Source organism: Antrostomus carolinensis, unplaced genomic scaffold, assembly GCF_000700745.2.
Source record: "Antrostomus carolinensis isolate BGI_N321 unplaced genomic scaffold, ASM70074v2 scaffold15736, whole genome shotgun sequence".
In the NCBI taxonomy this organism is placed as follows: Eukaryota; Metazoa; Chordata; class Aves; order Caprimulgiformes; family Caprimulgidae; genus Antrostomus; species Antrostomus carolinensis.
Window position 1 is genome coordinate 13,483 of NW_010321293.1, and position 24,670 is coordinate 38,152.

At 40.0% G+C, this 24,670-nt stretch overlaps 1 protein-coding gene across 1 annotated transcript in view; it reads right to left on the reverse strand.

The window, feature by feature from the left end:
* SPECC1 (sperm antigen with calponin homology and coiled-coil domains 1) overlaps positions 1–24,670 on the reverse strand; it is a 72,566-nt gene that overhangs the window by 4,538 nt on the left and 43,358 nt on the right. Inside the window, exons 7-11 of the mRNA XM_010169883.1 lie at positions 19,144–19,281; positions 18,823–18,923; positions 17,457–17,538; positions 13,673–13,823; positions 12,837–12,939 (exon numbers count right to left, since the gene is read on the reverse strand). Of these exons, the coding sequence (XP_010168185.1) occupies positions 12,837–12,939; positions 13,673–13,823; positions 17,457–17,538; positions 18,823–18,923; positions 19,144–19,281 (575 nt within the window). The remainder of the gene's footprint in view (positions 1–12,836; positions 12,940–13,672; positions 13,824–17,456; positions 17,539–18,822; positions 18,924–19,143; positions 19,282–24,670) is intronic.

Consider the following 24,670-nt stretch of genomic DNA (forward strand, 5'->3'; position numbering starts at 1 on the left):
GACCAAACTGAGCTGTAGTGCTCATTAGGCAGAGTTAAAAATTTGCCATCTCATGGTCACAGTACGTCTCATGGTCACTAGTACCCAACGTCTACCTTTAGCGTGCCAACAGTGGATCCACACTGCCAAAGACACCTGCACCAGAGATGAACCTCTGCCCATGGGTCAAGGGGTGCCGAGCAGCTTAGGCTTGCAGTGCTCAGGGTTAGGATCTTCCTTTGCAGCAGAGATACCGTATCTGTATTACACAGCACTTGACTTGGGTCTCCCGTGGTGCTGCTAAGAAAGTAACTGGGGAAGTGGGGGTGGTGTAGTGGAAATCTTGAAAGAACATGAAACTCAGGCCCAAAGAGGAGTGTATTTATAGCATGATGACATAATCACCTTTACACACCTCGTGTGGAGTGTAAAAGGGAGCATGGAAAGATGTGAGGGTACCACGTTTGCTGGGATAGTGGTAGACTACTGTGTAGAACATAGAGGTGTCCAGACTAAACTATTTCCAGTGTAGTTCCCAGGCTTCTTGTCAGTGAAAATAGTTCATTTACTTCAAGTGAAAGCTCATGAGTGAACTACTATACATGCACTGAGAATATTAAGAGACTGGAATCTGGAAGCACACCAGGGAGTGCAGTGATCTGAAAGTACTGAAGTAGCCAGTATGGTTTGTTTCTATGAATATCAAAGTACCTGACATGAAATAATAATAATTAAAAAATATCCAGGCAATGTTATTTAGAGAGCAAATGTATTATCTGTGATACTAGTGGCAGGCCAAGTCTAAAAGATACTAAACACCTGCAAGTCATTAACCTTAGCCCCCCCACCCCAGGAACAGGACCTTTGCTTGCAGATAACAGAGCACTATGAGAGCCACAGTAAAGATACACAAGGAAATCGGTGTGATCTGTTCTCACTAAAAACAATTTCTTATTTATCTGAGGAAAAAACAACCACCCCATTAGATTTCACTAGATCTCTGACTCCAAGTCTTCAGTAAAAAGCAACAATGACATCATACACTCTTCATTACAGCCCAAGTACGTTAAAATACTGATACAAGATATTCCTGCTTTGCAGATGTTACTGTGCCCACAGCAATGGCTCTCTGAGTCATAATTTTCTCTATAAGACCCAGAATTATAAATTATAGACATAAATCAGCTTGAAGCTAGCCTGAAATTCTGTGGAAGAAAGCCTGCAATAAATATGACCTCAGCATCAGCCTTCCCACCCGCCCTCCCTCAGCATGCAGCATGCCTTCTTGCCTCTCAGAAATCACTGGTACAGAAGACACACTAGGAACATGCCAGAGTGACTAATTACTGCAGTGCAGCCCATACAGAATATAGATGGTTCTATAGTCTAAAGACAGAACCAGTTAAAATAGATATACCGAATAAAACAAAGAGAATTGCCTTGTGTTTAACAGCAGCTCCCCCTTAATTGTCTGAGCTTTCTGCAATCCTTCCTGCTTATCGCTAACCAGAGACCCACATCTCCTCCACAGATCAAAAGCCCTACAGAGCTCAGTGTTTTTATGTTGCTATATTCAGACAGAGATGTCTGAACAGGAACCTCCTTTTCATGAGTCACATCTCTGCAAATTTGAACTCTCCCCTTTCTAATGTAAAATCTGATCAAGGCACCTTGAAAGGGAACTTCCAAAGATTACTTACATCCACCCATCTTTAACAATAGCTGCGTGAAACTGCAAATCTCATTTGGATTTATTACACCCTAATTGGCTGGGGACTTCAGCCAAAGAGGTTCTATCAAAGGAAGCATATAAGCTTCGAGCTCTGGATAGGCAAGTTCTAAATACTTCCTAAGAAGCAATACAAGTGAAGAAGGGCTCCTTTTAGCATGAGCTAACAAAACACTCCAGTTCATCTAAAATGCTCCAGCAAAGATACGAAACATCTGGGCAATCTACTGGAAGTATGGGTGAAACAGAAGTGTGGTCAGGTCCAGTTAACACGGCTGAAAGGCATGAATGCCTAAAATTAAAGACTGCCCGAATTCTTCTGTAATTACAGGGTGCACCTAGATGACTTGGACAATTGCACACAGCTATTTTCAATGGGTAGCTGCAAGTCTAAAGTGATTTGCATATCACATTTAGTCAATCTACTACCAGGAACCTTTCTGATATCTCTTACAAATATTTTTCTCTTAAATGGAATACACAGTAAAGTAATGCTGCTTGATTAAAAAAAATCCAGAATAACTTGTGGAACAGCAATACTGTTTATTGTACAGAGATTAAGTAGATAGCCAAGATTGGGATGGAAGCCAAATGACCTTCTCTCCTCCAGGCTGTATTAATATCCCTAGTTCAAATGGTTCAGGCAGCTGCAATCGCCATAAAGAATTGTTTTAACCTTTCTTTGAAACTTTGTGTTTCTGTCCCCATCATCCATATCTGTAATGCTTCTACCAGCCATGTAAGTCACACATCTTATTGCTGATTACACTTGTATGAAACACCACAGCTCAGCTAACAGAAAATGCTCTGAAAATGCTGTTAAACTCTGTCATTACAGCACAGTGAAATGGTGAACTGGTACCAGTTCTTTAAAGTTATCCCATTTACTACATGCCTTTTTGTAAAGAAACCCCATTTCTCATCACATTGCTAGGTTCTGTTTGCTCCTTGCTCCACCGCTGCCACAGGTGTTGCCTTGGGTTTATCACTGATCATTTGCTTCACTAAGTGTGAATTAATGAGCCTTCTCAGCACAGACATTAGAAAGATGACTTAGGACTTTTCAAGCATCAGTTGACTACAGTGATCACATGGAACAGGAACATTTAAAAAAGAAGAAACTCAACAAGCTTATTGTCATGTATCCTATACAAAGATTTTTCAGCTCCCAACTATTTTAGTCTCTCAAAAGCCAGAAATCTGAGAAGATACCAGAAAGTCAGGCACGTCCAATTTTCTTCATTACCTTTCCTAGTTGAGTCAGACTGGGCAAGAAGAGGTAGCATAATGCTCTCTAAAGTTCTGTGCTCAAAACAAGTTCAGTTGACAGGAGTTGTCTCAGAGACATTATTCAGAGTAAATTGTAGAGCCATTCTAAAATGATCTCTGCACTCTTCCAGCTCAGCTCTTTCTTCATGAGGTACTGAGGAGGTCCACAATCTCTACATGGCAGCTTAATTCTGGTATTTTGATTACAAAGGAGATGTGGTGCTGCTATAGCTAAAGTTTTCATAAGAATAAAAAAAATAGAAGTAGTACCAAATGGGAGACATTTAAGGTAATACATGATAAAGTAATTATGTAAGCTCCCATTTCCTCTGCTTGCAAGTGAAAACCAGTTACTACTGACACTGAAGTATCACTGCAACTACATATATATGAGTAACCTTCCCCTAATGAGCCAAATAGCATCCTTTCGTGCCCAGCAGATCTATTGCTCCCAGCACTGTGTGGACTGGCAAACGTTTCACTGTACTTTGTTCACATTTTTTAGGTTTTATTTTATTTGAAAATATAAAGACTGACTTTTTAAAATAAAAACAAATTCTGGTGAACAAGAGAGTAGTTTCTGACACAGGGTACATGACACACAGTTTGATGTATTTGAACCTTTCCTAGCAAATAATATTAATTACTTTGAATGCAAATTACCCCATGACAATATTCTCATTACTGAAAGTCACCTACTTCAAAGGTCTCATTAAAGGCTAGTAAAGTAACAGGAGTTTGTACACATTCCTCATTTTGGGTCTTAATTTTTCACTTTGCACAACAGCTTCCACTTCAATGAGAGAGAGAGAGAGAGAGAGAGAGAGAGAGTGTGTGTATAATGCTGAGTTCACAGGGAGCTGGCTTTTTATTACACAAATATACAGGACCAAATGAGAGCTGGTATAAGCAGAAGCAATTTTATGGACACCTCTGGGCCATTTCAGAGATGAGTAATGGTGACAAAAGACTGGTACTTCTGTAATTTACATCACTGTTGCATTCAGTGAGCGGGGAAAACAAGAGTTAGTTATATCTGGAGAGGTGGAGGTGGATTACACAGCAAGACCAGGAACTAACAAGTTCTCCTCATCGTAATAATCCAATGATATACTGATGAGTTCTTATTTTTGCTATGCACCTCTCTTCTGCTCTTCAGTATAAATTATACTTTTTATGCTCACCTGCTGAAAGCCAACTCCTTGCTTGCTACACAACTAACATGTCCATCAATTTTCTCACCAACTCATTTAAATAACACTATTGCTGAATGTCACAGAGAAGAAACAGACTGGGCTGTGTTCCTTCATTCCTGAGGCTGCAGGAGTGAAGATGCAGCAGCACAGCTCCAAGGACCACACAGAGACTCTTGGGGAAGGAGGGAGGGAGAGGGGGGTGGGAATGAGCTCCCCTCTGTGTCCAAGACAGCAGCACAGCTACTTCCTGCCTGCAGCCCTGGTGCAGAATTGCTAATGACCATGCTGCCTGCTCCCACAGCTATTTCTAATTATCTGTATTGAGAGTTCAGAGGTTAGCCATGTCCTGGAATTCCTGGGCAGAGGGGTAGGCTGCAGACTGTAGCAGGCTCGCGATAAAGGATGGAACCAAGGTGGGGAGAGGACTCAACAGCAAAGGATATTCATGGAACAGGCAGCAGGGCTCAGCTCTTTCCCAGTTAAATTCAGAGTTTGGAGCAGTTCCAGCTGGTGACCAATCAATTCAGTGTTTTCACTGATTGTCATTGCATCCAGGCAACACAAGGAAAACGTCTTGGACTTTGGGATGGATAGAATGTAAATGCTATTTTTAAAATTACCCAGCAGGATAGAAAGTTACACATAAGAATGCTGCATGGGCATTTATTTTATCCCTCCAATCAAGAGACTCTTATTTGTTTATGAGATAAAGCCCCTCATGTGAAAAAAGGTAGAGCTTGGCTCAAGTTATTTGGCTACACTGGAGAAGCACGTTTATGCATTGGCATCACTGTGAAGGGGGTTTGCACCTTGGTAATCAAGTTGATTATTCACAACGTGCCATGATTCAGCTGCTGCATTTATTTTCCAGACCCAACCCTGGGTCCAGCTGGGACATACAGAGAAACTGCATGTACACATTCAGTTGTGGTTTTATTTAGAAAAATAAAATAAATTATTCTGGGGAAAAAAAAAAGGTAATATTTTGAAATTTTAAGCCTGTATTTTCATTAATTAAAAACTTCTCAAGATTGCCTGTTTTGCCAGAGCATCTTTCCAAATATTACTGAAACTCATCATCAACCAATGATACGATATGATGATCTATATTTTAACAGCTGGGGAAATCAAGGCAATGGTATTATGCAAGACTGCAAAGGTCAAAAAGATAGTTTAAAGCAGACTTGGAGCAAAATTCCTGACCAACTTATTGTCAATTTTTATTTAAACACAGGATAATGCCTCCTGTCTCAATAGTTATTACCAAGACTCTCTTCAACTTTTGCATATATAGGAAAAGTCTCTCTGAAGCCAACATCCTTCTCTTTGGCAAAAATCAGAGAAACAGAGAGCCAGAAATTTCACCCATTTCTCAGAAACTCATAGAATATACTAATAATTTCCTGGGAAAAACCCATTGCACATATACCCTACTTCTAAATGCCAGAATGCTACAAGTACTGTGGGTGCAGAGCTCTTAGTAAGCATGTGCACACTCTCATAACAGAAGGGATATGCTAGCATGTGGTACTTCAGGGTAAGTGCCATTGTTTGCCAGGGAATAACTTTGTTGCATTAATGGTATTGGTAAATATAAATACAGAGAGCTTTTTCCTGCTTCTTCAGCAGGCTCTGGCCAGCAGCCTCTGATCTCAGGCACACCAGTTGGTGTGGCAGAAGGGAAATCTTCCCAGTGCTCCCCAGAAGAGTGAGACTCTGTCATGAATGCTGTTTAGAATGAAGGGATAGCTGCCATTTAAAGCTGGAGGGGTTTTTTTGTGTGTTTTTCTTCACACAAACTGGGGAGTTATTTGTTTTGCTGTTGATCTTCAGCACCTAAGATCACAGTACTGTGGGAATACAGCCTTTCCAGACTGCACATGAACTGTGTGTAACAGCAGATGGAATTTACCTCCTATCCTTGTTACTTGGAAAGGTGTCCAGAAAACCTGTACATCCACTCCTCAGTGTTACTGCTGAATTATGGAATGCCACTGCTTACCTAGTTCTCATGGCTAGTTAAATATTTAGATAGAAACCTGGTTAATGTTGATATAGGAGAGAGAAATTGATACAATTTGGAAACATACTGAAATAGTTTTATGTTACTTGTTGACACAAACACAAAAAGTAATGTAGAAAAGCATAAGAGCATCACTCCCATACCCAAGTGCACATTTTGTGATTAAGAAACAACTGGGTTCTTCTCTGGATTTCTTTAGGACAGTGCACAGCTGTGCTGGGATTCTCAAGGTTTTAAAACTAAGCTCTGTTATATTAGTGTCACAGGAAGCGTTTGACTGATTGTTTTACAAGCCAAGTCCCAGGAATTATATTCTGCCCAGGTTCAGAGGTTGAGAGGGTTGATCTTGGTTTTTGTCCCATTCAGCTCTTTGATTTTTTGCCACAGTCCAACCCTGAGGACTGTGGTAGCATTTGCAATACAGTTTCTGTTCACTCTCTGTGGTGCAAGACAGTGTGTAACTGAAGTGTGAGGCAAAGTGCTCAGTCAAGACAGTAGCTGCTCAAGTAGAACGATAATGTCAACTACCCACAGTAATGCCTTACAAAGAAATAACAGACTTCTTGTTTCTAAATATAACCCTTAGTTTCCAGAATAAGAAAGAAACCATCAAACACAGACTTGTTGAGTACAACTGGCCACGAAGCAGCTTTTGGATCTCCTATAAAGCACGTCCCCACAACGTGCAGCCCCAGGAATATGCCTGCTTGATGCATCTGCAGTTAAAAAACCCAGTCATCCTGGCTTGGTTGTCCCAGCAGCAGAGAGAATCCACCTACCTAATGAGAATGCATTGGCCCCATGACCGCTTGACCAAAGGGAATACGTTGTGTCCTCCTCAGCCTATCTGCATTTGTACATCTTTGGGCAACATTTAATCTGTGCTGGATCTCATCCAGCCAGCAAATGAGTTAAAAAAGATGAGAAAAAGCAGGGGATAATATAATGAAATAGAGCTTGAGAACAAAGAGGATATGGAGGAAATACTGCCTCATACAAAAAGAAAAGGAATGCAAATTCCTGTGAGAAAAAAAAAAAGCCACAGATTCATAAACAAAAAGCTAGTATTAGTCTGAGTTTAAACTGAATACAAAAGGGTAAAAAGCTTTATATTATATCCACTGCCAAACCACTAGTCAACCAGTCTCTTGCTATAATTACTTGACAAACAGCAAATACTGCAACAGCCTTTATTTTTCCCCCTAAGCTTTCGCATCTTTGCTACATGAAGAACGCAGTACTATGCAGAGACACCAACTTTTACAGAGCCTGATATACCAGCTTTATGCTTCTAGTAGTAAAAGCATTCAGAATTACATTTAATGACTCTTAGGTTATGTTCGGAAGTAATTTGTTTCCCATTTCTGTCTCTCATGGCTGGAATAGCCATAATAGCAGGAATACTTCAGGGGAGGGTTTTTTCTTTCTCTGAATAGAACAGGAAAGGCACTTTCATTAATATATAGACCAAAGACAAAGGTTGAAGCGTTTAGACTCCTCTTAATGCCAGTTTATATTTCTGGAAACTATGCAGGCTGCAGTCTCCATCAGGATATTTCCTCAGAGTCCTAAAACCATCTGTGTTTTAAGAAAATGAAGCTTCAAAAAAACAATTCACAGCTTTTGAGGCAAATATTCAGAATGCTGGGGGGCATACAGATATTTGTATTGTGCTAATTTAGATTAAACAACACCATGAGTATCACCCTAAAAATAGTTCCTACGTACTCCTAAACATACTTTCTAAAACTGCACAGTGGTCCTGGGACCTACTGCAAGTCAAACAACTCTGAATAAGGCGTGGAAACAAATAAATCATTTTCTTCTAGCTTTGCTTATACTTGCTACCTTATTTTATGCAGAATAATTAAAAGGAATCCTTTTCTCCAGGAACTACTTGTACAACACGAAAGCTACACAAAGATTTGTCTGGTTAGTAGTTTCTCCATGCTGTTGAGATTCTTCTGGATGGTACGAAATCGGATCTGAGGCTGGTCCTGCAAATACCAATAAGACCAATACTAACTTATAAGCCATCTCATATCGGTGTCCATGCTAAGAGGGAGCACTGCCTCTTCTCCTGAAGATGCCCACTGCCTTTATCCATAAGCTGGTGTACTGACACTGTCATAGTCAGGGAGATGATATCATGCAATGGCTTGAACGCACAGGTCAGGAAGATATAAAATATAAAAATCTTCAGAGGTATAGCTGCCATTTCTCTTTGTCAGTTCTAAAACACTCCTCGTCTCCTCCTATTTATCTCCTATTCCTCTGCTTAAGACAATCACACAGATAGCTTTACTATAAAAGAGTGGTTCTTCAACAACTGGAAGCCAAAGGTGTCCTGATAAACCCATATAACTTTGATAAAAAGAATAACCATGATTGTGCACTGGAGAAAGCAGTTGGTCTCAGATTTTCTTTTCCTCTATGCCATAGGTTGGATGTGCAGTGGTTGGAAAAAACATGAAAAGAGTTCTTTTAAGCAAGCCATATTCATTAACATGGTAGCAATTCCCTCCCCTCTCTGGAGAGGGTGTATGTGGCAGAAACAATAATCTTCAGTTCTAATGATCATGGGTTAAGTGCCTCTTGATGTTCCGTGTTTTCACAATACATCTGTGGATTGTAATAGACTTAATCTGGAGAGGTTTGGCCCCTTGACAAATGGTCTCCACAGAGAGCAAACAGAACCAGGGCACTTAAATAACACCACAGTCACTAATGATATGATTATGGAAGGTGATAATGCAACAAGAATGACTCTCAACAGCTTCCAGGAGTTACAACTCCTAAGAACAGAGCCTATTAGGAAAGAGGCACCCAATTTCTACTTCACACTGTTGCCATGATGTATAATCTTTTTAAATAGATGAAAAAAAACCACAAGACAAAAGAGAAAAAGCTATTTTAACATAAATAACTTAGTCTCAGCAGGCTTTGTGGTTTAAAGGACTTGTGGTAATTGAGTTCCAGAGCCACAAAAGCAGTTCTCAAGTCTGGTTGTCTCATCACCCTACATTATACAACATGAGGTCAACAAATTCCAAGAGGCAGAAGAAACAGTCTATGTATGTCTGGCAAAAGAGATCATGTGCCAGTGCACAATTCTTATAGGGAACCATACATTAGATTAAAGTTGTTGGTTTTTTTTTAAGCTGGAGATTTTCCTCCAGGAAGTTTTGCACAAAGGCACTGAGCCCAAAGCCTTATTTCACTACAACTCTTTTTACTGCTGAGATATTTTTAGCACCTCCCCTGCATAATTCAAAATTGATGGCCAGAATGACAGATAGCATTCATCTAGGCATATGACAATTGAAATCATATGATTGGTCATGCCACAGTTTATGCAATCCACTTTCATATTATTTTCCCCCAGTCATTAAACTGAACTTCCACTTTATTTTCATTCTAGTGATTCTGTTCTCATGTTCTAAATAATTATGTTCTCCTTAGCGTTCATATCTTTTTAGTATCAAATCACTGTTTAAATAGGGATCTTAGAAATGACATAGCATTAGATTAGAGAAACATAGATGCTTTCATGTTTCCTCTCAGTTACTGTAAATTCATGCAATTTCTTTTTTTTAAAACACAAACAAAACTCTCTAGGCCACTCCTAATTTGTGCTGCACTTTTCTCAATTCCCTCCAGTGTCCCTCTCTGGTTTTATGAGATTGCCTCCTGGAGAACACACTGAAGTTCAAAGCCAGGGAATGTTCCCACTGTAGTAAGTGCAAAGATATACACCAGGCGCAGGATGTAAATGTCTATCTATAGCGTAAGCCTTGTAAGGATTAACACATTCAAAAAGTAGAGCCTTGTGTGCTGGTCCCTAGGTGTTATTCCCAAATACCTTCCTAGGTCACTAATCCAGCTTTCCTCAGGGAATCTGGGACATGGGTAGTAGCTGCTATTGAAAGTATCAGTTATTCTGATCCATTTTGCTCATACTTTTTAATGAAATCTGGAATCTTCATAATTTAAACAGAAAGGAAACCCACTCTTCCTCACCAGCTCAGGTCAGGAACTGATACTAGACCTCAAAGGCAGTTCATTTTGCCATTGAAAAAATAAGTTAAGTAGCTAAGCTGCCAGTCTTTTATTCTCTCTTTCCACTGTGCCATGGAGCAGCAAACAGTTTGCACCCAAAGTTACCTGTGGTTCTGGGATTCATGTCAAAGAACTGACAGATTCTACTGGGATTTGCACAGATGATGCCTCATAGACAGGGCTATTATCTATGGAAAAGAAGTCGTGCATGTCATCAGGGTTCTGCTCAGTGGAGCTCATTACCTCATTCCCACCATTGCAGCGGCTCAGGCAGGAAGGAGGATGACGTTCTTTACTCCACTCCAGTTCTTTGTACTCAAGAATGATAAAAACCTCCCTGTGGAGCTTAATATCAGCCTTATCATAAGAGTGCAAGGGTCTGGGAAAATCAAGTTCAAGAAGAGTTAGGGAATGCACCACAAAGAGCGCAATGGGAATGAGAATCTGAGGAAGAATGTCCAAGAGATAATGCCTCTAAATGGAGCATTGAAGATAGAGAGGCAAGACTCTCCCCATAAATCAATACCATGTTTTTCCTTTGGTTCATCTGACTAATTTCTGCCCTGAGATCTTACACTCTGGGTAACAAGGCCTCCCACTGCATCACAGTCTGAACTTCCCAAACTCTCCTGGATTACGCCGTGTTTGTCAGTGCTTCAACTGCTTGTTCTTAAAAACTGCTGAAAACTCATTCGGCTGCTTTAGAAAGAGCAACAACAGAGGACAGCCATGAACAGAACAAGAGCCTCATCAGAGCAGGAACCAAAACAGCAGAGCTTTTTCTGCAACATCATCTGGACAGTCACGTAGCAACAACACTCCAGCAGCTACGTTTAAAGCAAAGACTTCCACTGTCCTCTCAAGCATGGACAGACTCTTCCCCAGAGACTAACGCTAAAAGGGAAAACAAATGGAGCTGGATTGCCTTGCATACCTCCTGGGTGGGCTGCTATCTGATACACAGTTAGCTCCACTACTTGGGTTCAGCACAGAAAAACAAAACTCCTTTTCTGTTCCACCACAGAGGGAATACTTGTCACTCTTGGTGCCAGTCTGGTACCTACACAATCAGGACAGGCTTCTATATTTGCATAGCCACACAATAATTTCTAAAAGCAATACATTTAGTCCAGCTTGGGTGCAATCAGAGAAAGAAAACTACAGGCTGAGTCTCAGAGAACACTTACTGTGTTGCAGTGAACTCAGACAATTTTAAGAGAAGTGGAGAAAGCTCACCATGTGTGCCACTTAAAACAAAAAAGGGCAACACTGTCAGGAGAAAGTGTTACTCAAGAGACGGGTTTGCTGGCTTAACACAAATTAGACTTGGAAAAGTGTTTCATTAATCATTTGCTGAGGACTGGATGGGAATGTCCCCACACACCTTCAAATCTAAGACCAGGAGAATCTTAGTAGATGAGACATAAACCAAACCAACACAGCACAGAGCACACAATTTTAATGGGACAGCACTAGAGCTTTTTAGGCAGTATCACAGAACTGGAGGCTAAATGCTAACCCTGGCTTTAGTATTTCTAAGGTGTGTCTAAAGTCACGAGCTTTCTCCAATACCTGTCCTGTGAAATTGGTGCAAGCCAGATAAATATACCAGTGCTAAGAAAGGACTCAAACTTTTAGACCAGCTTACTTAAAGGGAAAACTACTGTCTTTTCTTCCAAACTCAGCTAATGCTTCATAAAGAGCTGGTTGTGGGGGGAAAAAAAAAATTAAAAAAATCTATTATTTACTTTAAAAGATGGACTCTGCTTTTATTAAAGACTTGCTCCAGGGTGCATATCATGTGGCGACAACTGCTTTTGTCTTCTGCTCTAAGTAACAAACAATATTATTCTTAAGAAAGAAAAATCTGAACGTTATATCAAACCAAGACTATCCTGCACACCCAGCATATATCACAGGATGAACTGTTGTCTATAGTTGCCTTCTACAGCTCAGTTACAAGCAGAACCAAAGGCCTAACTCAACTGCATGCAAACACTAGCCAGAGCTTGATAAGCACAGCAACGGCCACACAAGAACCGAACAAATCACTGTGCCTGTTTAACAGTGAAAATCACTCTGCAAAGAAATGAGACCTTCTCAAGCAGTCAAAACTTGCTTTGTAAAATTCTGTTCAACTGCAGGAGATTAGAAAGAGCAGAGCCCCAAGCTGCAAACTTTATTTGGTCAAGACCACACAAAGAAATATTTCTTTGGTTTTACAGAAAAGACCAATGAGAAAACTCTCACAATAGCACATTGCCCACAGAAGCTTAGAGAAAAAAATATTACAATGTAATTTTTTAAATTGATGCCAAATTGAAGCTGCTGTCCATATACACGCTTGTTTCTCACCATTTTGGGTTTTGTATATTAATTACTTATGACAATGTAATATTGGGAACTGCGATGTTAAAGAAATCTGAAGAACGAGGATGGAAATACCCAGTAGAAGTAAACAGGCAAAAATCAGCAGTCTGAAATAAATGTATTTCTTTGAAGTGACATTGCTTACTGCACACCTATAGGAAAGTGATGAATTACTCTCTACAGAAAAGTAAAAATGTACCTATTCCCTCACCTGGTAACCTTCAGTCTTCTTTTGGCACCATTTCAACAGAGCATTCCTCTTTGAACCACCATACTCCCGAGCCAGGGCTGCCAGTGGGTCCTTTCTCTCCACACTAATCCAAGGGAGCATAAGGGAGAAGATAAATATGTTTGAAGTCTTTTATTTTGACCAGTGTGTAAATAATATCTGTATGACAAAGCAGAATGGCAGCACAGAATCTAAATGTAAACCAAACTGTAACAGCTTTCAGAGCTGGCATTTTAGATTTGGCTTTAGATGAGACATATTTAGTTGGTATCACTGCATCCTCAGAGCTGAAAAAACAGCAGCCTATAGATATTCCATGGCACGTGTTAACCCAGCATTTCTGCTATTCTTTTCATCAGCTTTATTTATACATTTTTCAAGTAACCTCTTTGCTTTACATATTGAAAACTAGGGTGCAGATCAGAGGAAAATATATATGTTTTTTCTCGAGACAGAAGAAAATTATTTGTCCAGCTTTCCCTTAGACCTCAAAGCTTCTAGTTTTTAACTCACCGTAAAACAGACAGTAAGATAATGAGGGCTGACCACTTGTACACATGATGGAATTCTTGTATGTTCCTGAAAGCTTGCTATCCTCATTTTGTCATGATTGCTCATCTTACAGATAATTCTGGTTATTGTAATCTGAATTTTGATATCTGGATCTGACACAGCTGGTAATTCTGAACTGGATGGACTAGCCAGCAGAGTTTCCACTGGAGATAGAGGTCCACCAGATTAAAACGCTCATCTTAGTGCCAGGTAATGCTGTCAGTCTTCCCAATGTGCTGTTTTTTCCCAGGAAACTGAGTTGGTACCTGAGTTTGCTTTGGGGTTTCAAGCTGCTGGGGGTAGAGGTAAGCATTCTGCTGCTGAAGGCCATAGGGGGTTTGCCTAGGGATTCCAGGGAGGGGCTTTTACGGAGGTAATGGTCTGGTTTCAGCTCTTCATTTCTCCCCTTCAGAAGGTCTGTGGGAATTAAAAAAAGGCTGTCAGTTTGCAGCCTGAGGAATTTGATTAATCACTGTCCTGCCACCCAGCACACAATATGTAGTCTGTTGTTTTGATTCTAAACAAATGTACTCATTTGTTCATTAAACACACATGGGGCTAGGAAACCTTGAGCAGATTAGAGGTGATCATAACAAGGAATGGCTTTGATGATTTCAACAGTACAGACTGCCTGGTTTCCTGTGATTGATACTCCTGCTGGGGGGTAGGGGCCTCAGGTGAATGAGGGGAAATACCAAAATCTACAGTCTTAAAGGTTCAAAAGCTGATCGCCAGATATCTTCACCAGATGACTGACCAGCCCTAGTGAAATAATTTCTTTTCTGCCATTAGCAGACTTGTTACAAGAAAGCCTCTTGTGTCCTGAATACAACCTAGCTCAAGGCAGCAGTAAAAGGCACTTATTATCACACGATGCGTGGCATCTTATCTGACAGAACTTTGGGAAGTCTCAATACATTCATAGCAGATGCATCTATATTTCTCTTACATATATTACATATTTTATGATATATATTTATACATGTCTATATATATATAAACAAAATTAAAACAACAAAATTAGTAGCCATAGAATACAATGTTAATAGGTTTTTGGAGAGAAGCCAAAGAAATCTTAGAAACCAAATTATCTTCCTATGCTTATCAATCATGAGGAAGAGCAAGGTATAACACACAGAAAGTTGGCTGCTTTGTTTCTGTAGACAAACTGTCAACAAGCCAGGATCTATGGCCAGCACATTATGAGCTGTTACAAGAAATTAATTGAATATGGAACACAACTTTTTCTCCTCCTTTTCTGTTACCTCCCTATGTTAATTATCAGTTAATGCCATATCACCTAGAGGTGTGAATTCCTTCTTATCTCAGCTTCAGCAAAGGCTAGAATCACTGAATCAGCCCTACATTTCTTTTCAGCAGTAACTGGGGTGTGTGTATCAGTTGTCAGATAAACACATCATTCCAACAGGCATGCAGCTGCCCTTGCTTTAGATCCTGAATTTCATAAGACTAAATCAGTATTTGTAGCTGCTGAGAGATACAGGCACTTCTGTACCTTCTTCCCACAGCACAAAAGGCTGCTAAGTTCCTATCTACTAAGAAGCCCAAATGGAAAAGGGCAGAATTCAGTCCCAGGAGACTGTCTCCTTTCCAGGAACTTGGCTGTCAGCAGAGCTTTGTTGCACTGGATTGCAAAAGGGTCATCCCTCCTTCCAATCATCTGTCCCTTCTTTGTGTGCACCATGAATCCATAACAAACAAGAAATAGCACACAACATACTTTTAAGTCTTTTTGATGGTTTGCCACTATATATTTCAAATGTGTATGACACTTCTAGCTCCTCGTTACATTGGATTTATGGGGAATTGCCTCAAATTTAAATCGCCACACCAATCAGACAGGCAACCAATGAACAGTTCTCAGGACAGTTTTAAACTTAAGAATATTCTGTTTAGAGAAACAGACCTACTGCAAAAGGCATATCAATAAACAAAATCTGAGTGCTATGAAAAGGACCATAGGTTTCTCACTAGTTCATAAAGATAGCAAAAAAAAAAGCACAGTTAAATTGTTATTAACATAATTGGGCTGGCTAATGGCATGGTCTAATTAGGAAGTGCTGTGCCAATCATTCAGGATGCATTCACGCATGGTACAGAAAAAGGAAAGAGAAGGAAGGATCCCAGATAGATATTGGAAGCACCTAGCTGGAAAGAAAACAGGGAGAAGATAAGGGCAAACTAGGAGTCATTGGGAAAGGGAAACAGGATAATAATCATATGAAAAATAGGCAACATGAATAGAGAAAATCACATTCTGTTAGCATTATCTATTTGCACTATTTAAAGAAATTTTGTGGTTACTGGCTTGAATTATACAGTAGTGCCTGAAGGGGTGCAAGTTAACAGTATCCAGTTTTGTACTTTTGAGTCTCACTTGCATGAGTAATATACTTCCTTTGACTTAATTCTGGCTGCTAGAAACTCCAGAACAGAACCAGTAAACCTCTGATCTAAATGATCCAAGGATCAGCTCTCTCGGTGAAGTAATCCATTCTCCACTCCAACGATGTAACATTTGGGTCATATTAAGGACATCACAGAACCCCGCTGTGATACTGGTCAGATGGAATCAGCCAGAAGATTATTATTATGGAGACTACTTCACTCTGAATTTCCTTGGGGATATTTTTTTAATTCAGTTTTGTTTGGACAGGGCTTGGATCAACTGCCTTCTAGGATTATTTAGATTGGAACCAGAGCTATTACAACTTTATAGTGAGTAAGCCTTTGCTATGGATTACTGGAACAAAATTAAACCCAGGTACAAAGAGAAGCTGTAAATACATGAACTTGTTAGATAAGCAACCATAAATTTTTGCCATACAATGGCTAATAAAATATCTGTTTATTTCAACAGACCTTCACAGAACAATTGTCTACAGGTAATAATAGTAGTTATCCATGGCCTGAAGTGGGATATTTCTTATTAAGGACTGGCATTATATTGCGCAGTTGACAGGTTAATTCACTCTACAGTAAACTGCTAGAGATTAAAAAGATCTTAAATTCTGTTTAGGATCATTGTATACTCTCCTGCAAGACATTTTCTGGAAACCAACTTAAACAAATAAGCAAACTCTGTCTGTTCCACTGATAACTTCTGCTTGCTTAGCATTTACTCCTGCAGGAGAAGCCAGGAGCATAGACAACATGTTATTTGTTTACGCTGCCATCTACCCTATAACCTGGTTTGCTGTTCAAATCCAGTATCTCTTCATCTCTGAATGATAAAGGGGAAGCTTAGCGGATTATCTGAAGAGTCTAAAAATGAAAACAGGTTCTAATTTCTCTCCTGTACTACCAAACTATTGCAGAAAATCCAGACTACCAACAAAGAAGTTGTGACTGATTTTTTTTTGTCCCTGCTGTTTCACTACAGGAATATAATATTTCATCTGTCCTTAAAAACTCAATAATCTGTTGTTACTAGCTTTGATTCTAATGTAACAACTACATTCAGGACTAGACAATCAAAATAAAGAGCTTTAGAGAAAATGGGAAACAAACACTGATAGAAAACAATATTAAATGACCAGAGAACAAAAGCAAAGTGTGAAATAAAAACAAACGCATCTCTTGAGAACTCTCAAAACAAACTATTTCAAGCCCAGATATGACTGCTCCTAAAACAGTCAAATCAATATCTGAAATGTTTGATGTATTTCAAATGAAGCTCAATTTAAAAAACAAATAAACCCTCAGAAGACAGTGCTTTGGACTTGTTCCAGATACATACATGTTGAACAAAATCCAATCCTCTCCAGTTCCATGGATTAGAGAGGTGCCATGGATACTTTGGAATAAAGAAGGCAAGTTTGTGTTGGCAAACCATAATAAATCAGTTATTTTTTAGTTTACTAAGGCTACGGTCAAGATGGGAATGGAAACACGACAAAATTAATAAGTGCTCTAAAACAAAGACTCTCAAGACTGTTTTTCATGTTTCCTTTGACCAAATGAGAAGGGGAAAAATGGCCCAGGCAGAGGCCAAAAAGAAGCAACATTTGTATGTTTACTGCAACGTACCTGCAAGAGGAAGGTCTGAAAGATCTGTGTGTCTGGCAATGCCCTTGCTGGCTGGCTTAGTGTTATTATAAGCAGAATGTCTCTGTGAAATCCAAGTAGAAAGGAATTAAAAAAAAATAATAACCATCATGCTTAAATAGGCAAACAGAAAGAAGAGATGTTTCTGCTATCTCAAGATCACAAAGCAGGTGGAGGGATACAGAAACCTTTCAACAAGGTACGAGCTGTACCTAGAGCTGGATAAATGATTGTGAAAAATAAAGGGACAAAACTTTTAGCTACTAAAATATTGGTTCCTGAACTTTTCACATTTCTATTTGCATTATTTGCACCATTTTTTCTTTTGCCAAACAATCTAGTGTCACAACTCCAAGAAGGCCTGTTCCTAACCTTGCCTCTGGTCCCAGAACTTTGAATCATAAGTCAGAAGGATTCTTGTCTCTGCAGCCCCAGCACCAGTTTTCAGCATTAATACCCCGGTATTAACAGGACGCATTAACAGAAGGTTCCCACATCTCCATTTAATTCCATTTTTTAAACTTCCTTTGCTGATTCTTTGAAGGAAATGCACTCACACATTTGTTAAGCAGTCTTTCCAAGTCATCTGATTCTTCAGAACGCTCACCTAAACACCCTAGCCTCACAACTGTTTCATACCCAGATTCAGAGGAGAATATCCTGTTGTAAATCCAGTGACCATCCAGTCAAAAAACATACAATGGCTTGTCTAGCCTAGAAAAGTTAGCAGTCTGATGTCACCTTCAGTGTACGTGGAAGCCAGGAAGAGCTCTGCATTTGCTTCTCCATCATTCTCAAAAGCTGTATTTCCAATAACATTGCACCACAGATTTGAAAATTGCCAACAGAAAGTTAATTAACTGGTGCAGTGACAGGAAGTTCTAAGTTCCACAGCAGTGATGCTTCAGTAAGAAAAATCCAACAAGCTGTTCAGAGCTCTTCATTCAGCACTGTATGAACTTACCAGATAACTGGGAACATACATCTTAGGAAACTTATTATCCCACGTCCCTCAACTCACACACCAGCTACCTAGTTTAGTTTGATGTTTCTTGTAACTCCTAATAATCGAAACCTATGTTCTGGTCAACAGTGATTAAAGTTCAGAATTGTATTCCAAGGAGTTCACATCCGTCCACTGAAACCTCTAAGCTGAAGTCAAAGACAAACTCACTTTGATCCTTTTTGTTAGTACTACAGCATTTGATGTTTCACAGCAAATAAACAGATGAGTTTCCCCTTCCCCTTGTCAACACATGCATGTTGGTATGCTGAAGCTACGTCATACTGTAGCAAAGACTGCACCTACCCATTTTAAAACTACAAAGATGGAAAGAGGTCCTTGTACCTGCATGGGGGAAACAGCAGCTGCTGGGGCTGTCCTCACTGGAATTCCACTTAGAGGGCTCCTGGGGACCTTGTGAACCGTGACATTTTGTCCACTGCTACCTACAAGGAAAAAACATGGAAACATTTGCATTTTAAACCCAACTATCTCCTTCTTGTCAGAACAGGGAACCACTGATGTAGTGACATTGCACAGGTAGCATTCATGTACCAAGCACTGACAGAAAATACCCATTAAGAAACAAGAAGCAGCACAAGATGGCAAAAATCACCTGCTCACCGCTAGAAAAATGTTTTACTACAAAATACGGTGTTCAAATACCTGAGCATCCTAAGTCAAATGATTTTATCAGTGACTTCACAGTGGCTGCAGATTCTGATGGTGTGGGAGATGCTCTGCTAATGCAGACTCCTTGCCAGCGGTTGGTTGTATCTGCCTCTAGAGATTCTACCTCTTCAGCTGTCAGCCTGCAAAGCAGAAACCAGATTAAAGTCAGGGGCAACAGGAAGTCCAAGCAGAGATTAAAGGTCTTTATATGTTCGTAAGGCAAATCCAACGACGCACATCTTTTACTGTAATATCCAGAACATGGAGTACTCATTAGAATGTTCATGTTCTTTTCTTGGAGTGCCTGGCAAACATCAAATTATTGAGTTTAACAAACTTTTTTGCATTTTTAACTATATCATCTCCACCCTCGCACAGGATGCACAGGATAATAGAAAAAAAGCAGTTTGATGAGACTTGTGAGTAATTATCGATAATTACCTGAAGATGGGCATTCAGTACAGCACAGGAACCAAGGGGCTACTCTGGTCCTCAGTGTATAATGAGGAAAGTAACCAAAGAGAAAGATGTTATTTTATACACTACGTTTTTAATTGGTGTGACCACTGCTGGAGTAATTGTTACCAGTTAAAATGCCATAACTGAAAATAAAGTAAGTAATTGTACAGGGTTCAGATAAGAGCTATAAAAATTTAACCAGAAAATATACTTCATAATGAAAAACTTTGGAAACTCAACTCTTACAGCTTATCAACAAGGACATCTGCTGAACAAGTAAACCTTCAATCACAATCCGTAAGCAGTCATATGGGGAACAAAACTGTTAAGTGCTTCATCCTAGCAGACACAAAAATATCAAAATTCAATGGCTGGAATGAAGACAGACAAACCCAAAATAGAAATGAGGCTCATATTTTATCAGGAAGGATCAATACTCCATTGAAAAGAAATTTTGAAGTCAAGATGAGGTGCTGGACTTACAGGAGTTAGTACAAAGAAGTCCAGAGCTGTGTTAAATGTAATCACACAGTACAACTGTTGCTTCTAGTCATGCATTTTATGAATCTGGCTGACATTGCTTAGCACTGACACTGTACTTACCCAGTGCTCTCAGGTAGACTTCCAGTGTAATTACCTAGCTTTAGTTTAGGAAAACTGCAATTAGGTAACAAAGTCTAGTTGTGTAAAAAGAGAATTTATACATTACTTTTCTAATCTTCTAACTGCTTAAGAAATGTGTGCCGATCTACAGGTTCTGAGGTATCACCACTTTTCCTCACTGTTAAGTACAGTAGGCACCAAGTGCTACATGAACACAAAATCAGAAATTGTTTCATGAGAAGGCTGGAGGACTCCATCCAGAAAGTGCCTACGAGGCTGAACAACTTCTGCTGAGCTAAAAATAGAAGTCAGTCTTTTTCTTTCCCTTTTGGCATCACAGTCTACAAAATGCAAAGGGCTAAAGGGTGTCAATGAATAAAAGAATAAGAAAGACTCATGTTTCTATTTTTGGCTGAGCTTAAGGAGGTGCTGTCTTTAAGCAGACATTGGCTATTTCTTTGCTAATTCATTCAGGCTCCTTGTGTGCCAGGGGAGCCTGCAGAGGCAGATGGCTGGAGAAAAAGCCATTTCAGTTCCATTCTCCATTTAATTCAATAAGGAGGAAAGGCAGACTGGATAAGATTCACGGAGCTCTGAGGGAGCCAGCATTTTGCTGAGTAACTTTAAGTTCTACCCTTCATTTTTCCTTCTGTGGCTTCATAAAGCATGAACAAATCAATAGGTAACAGCATCTGTACTTTAGTTACACAAAACCACAGAAGTTGGAGTCCTGCTTCCAGCAAAGTACGGAGGAAGGACAGATTTCTGCCTCAAGATACCAAGCCATCCAATGCAACCCATTACACTTTCAAGAATTAAATAGGTCACTATGTGAGAGTTCTGCCTAGTTATAGAGATAAAAAGAGTATGCATAAAGTTTGTGGAGTGTTATCAGAGCAAGAAAGGAATAGTAAACACCTGTAGGTGAACTGGCAAATCCTGAGAATAAAGCGAGCTGGAGGTATGCTGTAGACAGCCATTACTTCATTGGTTAGGATTTAACTCTGGGAACAGCTCAGACCTCACAGCCTAATTTCCTCAGTCTAGCCTTTGATTGTAAAAGGATGCAAACATTAAATAAAGTTAAGAGTAACTAGAGCAGCCCCTATGCCGTGCCACAGAAAAGTCCACTGAGAAATCACATGCCATTATTCTGTCATTGTACAGAGTAATTATGAAGATTCAAGTGCTGGAGCTACTACCGGTTCCAATTCTGTTAGGACGCTTCCTGTAATCTTAAGTCTGTATATTTGTAATAGGCTCCTAATGCACCCTGGAACAACCTCCTGGATTAAACACAATCACATCAGGAAACTGAGGCCTCTCACGCTGCAAACCTTGGCATGAAAGGTAGGAAGAATAGTGCTGAGACCTATGTGCTTCAACTGAAACCACACATGCCAGCCAACAAGCAATGGAGAGTTACGAAACTTGGTGAGTACCTTCCATTCTTGAAGAGAAAAATCTGTATTATGAGGGGATGCATGTGTGTGTACACACAGGGTTTCTTAATAATAAGCACAAGAGTAAGAGTATAACTTGCAGCAGCAAGTTAATTCAGGACAGTATAGGACAACATGACTTAGAAAGCTTAAGGACAAGCCATAACTTCAAACCAAAAACAACTCCTTGTGCACAGGATTTATTCAGCTTAGGCCATCCAAGAAGACTAAGCAAGCTCTGCTACAAAAAGGATGGATTTGAACAAAATGTCACCTACTGCTGTATGCTTTCCTTGAAACAAGAATGAATGGTTTACATAGATAAATGCTGCAAGTGCAGCTGGCTTCAGTGGAGCAGCTCCAGGAGGAAGCAGAACCCTTTAGCCACAAAGGAATTAAAATGTGCAGTCCTTTTCACATCCTTTTATTCATTCATTGGTGAGAGAAGTAGATGCAGTGAGCTTTTCTCTAACAGCACAAGTCAGTCTCCTTAGTTTCTAGGTTTGGAATACAGGGACAACAGACCACCAATCACCACCAAGGTGCAAGTCTTACTGTGCTTAATGTATAGATTTTGGCAACAGCAGCCTTCTTGTGTTTGTGAAATTTCTAAACTGCTCTGATGACCTCTGTGTTACAGGTGGCCTAGGACCTCAGAACCATATTTTCAGAAACAATTACTCTGCAATTTAGTCTTTGACACAGTTCCTGTAATTGTTGTGAATCCTCCTGAACTCCAAGGGACACAAAGAACAGACACACAGCTACTGATGCACAGAAAAGAGGCCAAGGGCAGGCAGCAGACAATTCCAGACACTTAAACATTTATTTGGCACTTCAATATATATTTCTTAAACATATAAAACAACATCCAACAGCTGCCAGCACAGAAAAGAAAGGCAACACAAGTGTGTGTATATGCATACACTCCAGTAGCATGGCACAAAGGCGAAGGCCATGCCAAAGCCAGGACATCCCTCAGAATTCTGTACTAGCTCAGCCTGCTCTGAGAGGAGGCCCTTGCTAGGTCTTCACATCCAGGAGGAAAGGACAGGAATCCCACAGCCAAAACATGCAATTCCAGTCCTGCAATGAATCCTGATGGTCTCCTGGTAGAGACGGTGACTTCCAAGTTTCTCCTTAGCATCCAAGTAAAGCTCTCTCGAGGCAGCTCCAGTTGCAAAGCTGAACTTCAGCATGTTCTCCCTGATCATCATATACTTCACCTGAGTCAAGGGCATGAGAAAGACTCCTTTGAGAGGATATTTATGAGGGGCTTGATATATTCATTTATTTTCCTTCTGATCCCTCCATCTGCAATTCTCAGAGTCAGGACAAACCTCACTTGGGACATCCTCTGTGAAAGTCAGAGCAGGACAAGCTCCTTGGGCACCACTCCACTTCCTAACACAAACGAGTCAGACATGCCACCCAGTGGCGAGCGCCTTGTCAATACAAGATTAAAAATCATGTTTCTGTTCAGCTTTCCTGCTGGATTTCAGGAACCTATCGCTCGAGTTTGTGTGTGCATGTACACATACTGATCTGTATGCATACATGTATTGAGACACACACAAATAGATCTACGAAGATCATACTATATGGAGAACTCAATGTGTATGCACATTACATTTTACAAATTAGACATACACAGTTTTATTTTTTGCTTGAGCTTCAAATGGCATATTTGGATTTCTATTCCAGGGCAAATATCCCCATCCCTCAAAAAAAAAAGCCCTCAGTTACTTCAGTTCCCCAAATCTCCACAATTATTTCTTATCGCCTAGTTGGCTTTAGACTAATTCAGAAGTTTTTCCACCTCAGGGAGTCTTCTGAAGAAAGAAGCCTTCTGAAACAAAGAAATAGGCTCTGGCCATGGGGAGGAGGTGGACCTGAGCAGTGTTCACACTTTGCAATACACTTGACTCTTGCAGGGCAATAAAAAAACTGGAGGTGTTTTCTCAAATTGAAACTTCCCTTTTTCAGCTGCAAGGTGAAGGTATGTCCTGATGTGTCTCACAGGCCTGGCTATGCATCCATTCGGGGCTGTGTTAGCTGGTAGAGATCAGGCACCTACGGAGATACAGACAATAATGGGGGAAGTTATAAGAAGTAATACAATGTCCATCCTGAGGTACAGCTCTATTTTACAGTTAATCATCCCATCATCACTAAATAAAGGGGAGAGAGGAAAATGCTGATGGTGTTGCTAGGACAGTTGAAGGAGTACCTTAACACTCCACTAACTCAGCTTTGGGATGTGATGAGCAACACCACCACAAAATACAGAAGGGAAAAAAAAAAAAAATCTATGTTGCTCAGGTAGGAAGAAATTAAGTATTTAAAGTCAGGGAATCAATTTAAAAGGATGGGGATGGTAGTGTATCCTGGCTTTCCTCACCTCTAATCATTTAGGATTCAAAATGGGTACATGAAGCTGTCCAGGCAACTAGAGTTCCTCTGCCTCAGAGTTTCTGTTTCAGGGTCCTTGGACCCAGGGGGATGGAATAATCTCCATCCAGTTAAAAAAGAAAAAAAGAAAAAAAACCCCAAGCCCCACACAATTCTGAGGAGTCACAAACTAGAGCAAACAAACAATACTTCAGGGACCCTGCTCTAACATTCTGGTTTGCTTACTTTTAACGATCAAACCTCTATAAGACAGAACAGCTGCAAAACACAGGCACAGATGAGCAGCACATCAGCACATACAGACTGACAGCAGGGTTTAATACACAGAGAGTACAAGCTTATTTCCAGGAGAAAAAGCATGTAACACTGCCATGCTGTGGCATTTGAGACTTTAGGAGGAAGAACAGAAACAAATTAGTGGGATATATCACTTTAGGCTTCCGTTTGAAGATTTAGTTAATTTTTTTTTAATTATTATTATTCTAAGAAGTTGCTCATTTAATTACAGATACAATTTCTCTGTTTTCTGACAGCCCAACTGTCTTCCCTCCATGTTCTTGGCTTAAGGTGCATGTTATAGTGCCAAACTCATTTTAAGAACTTGA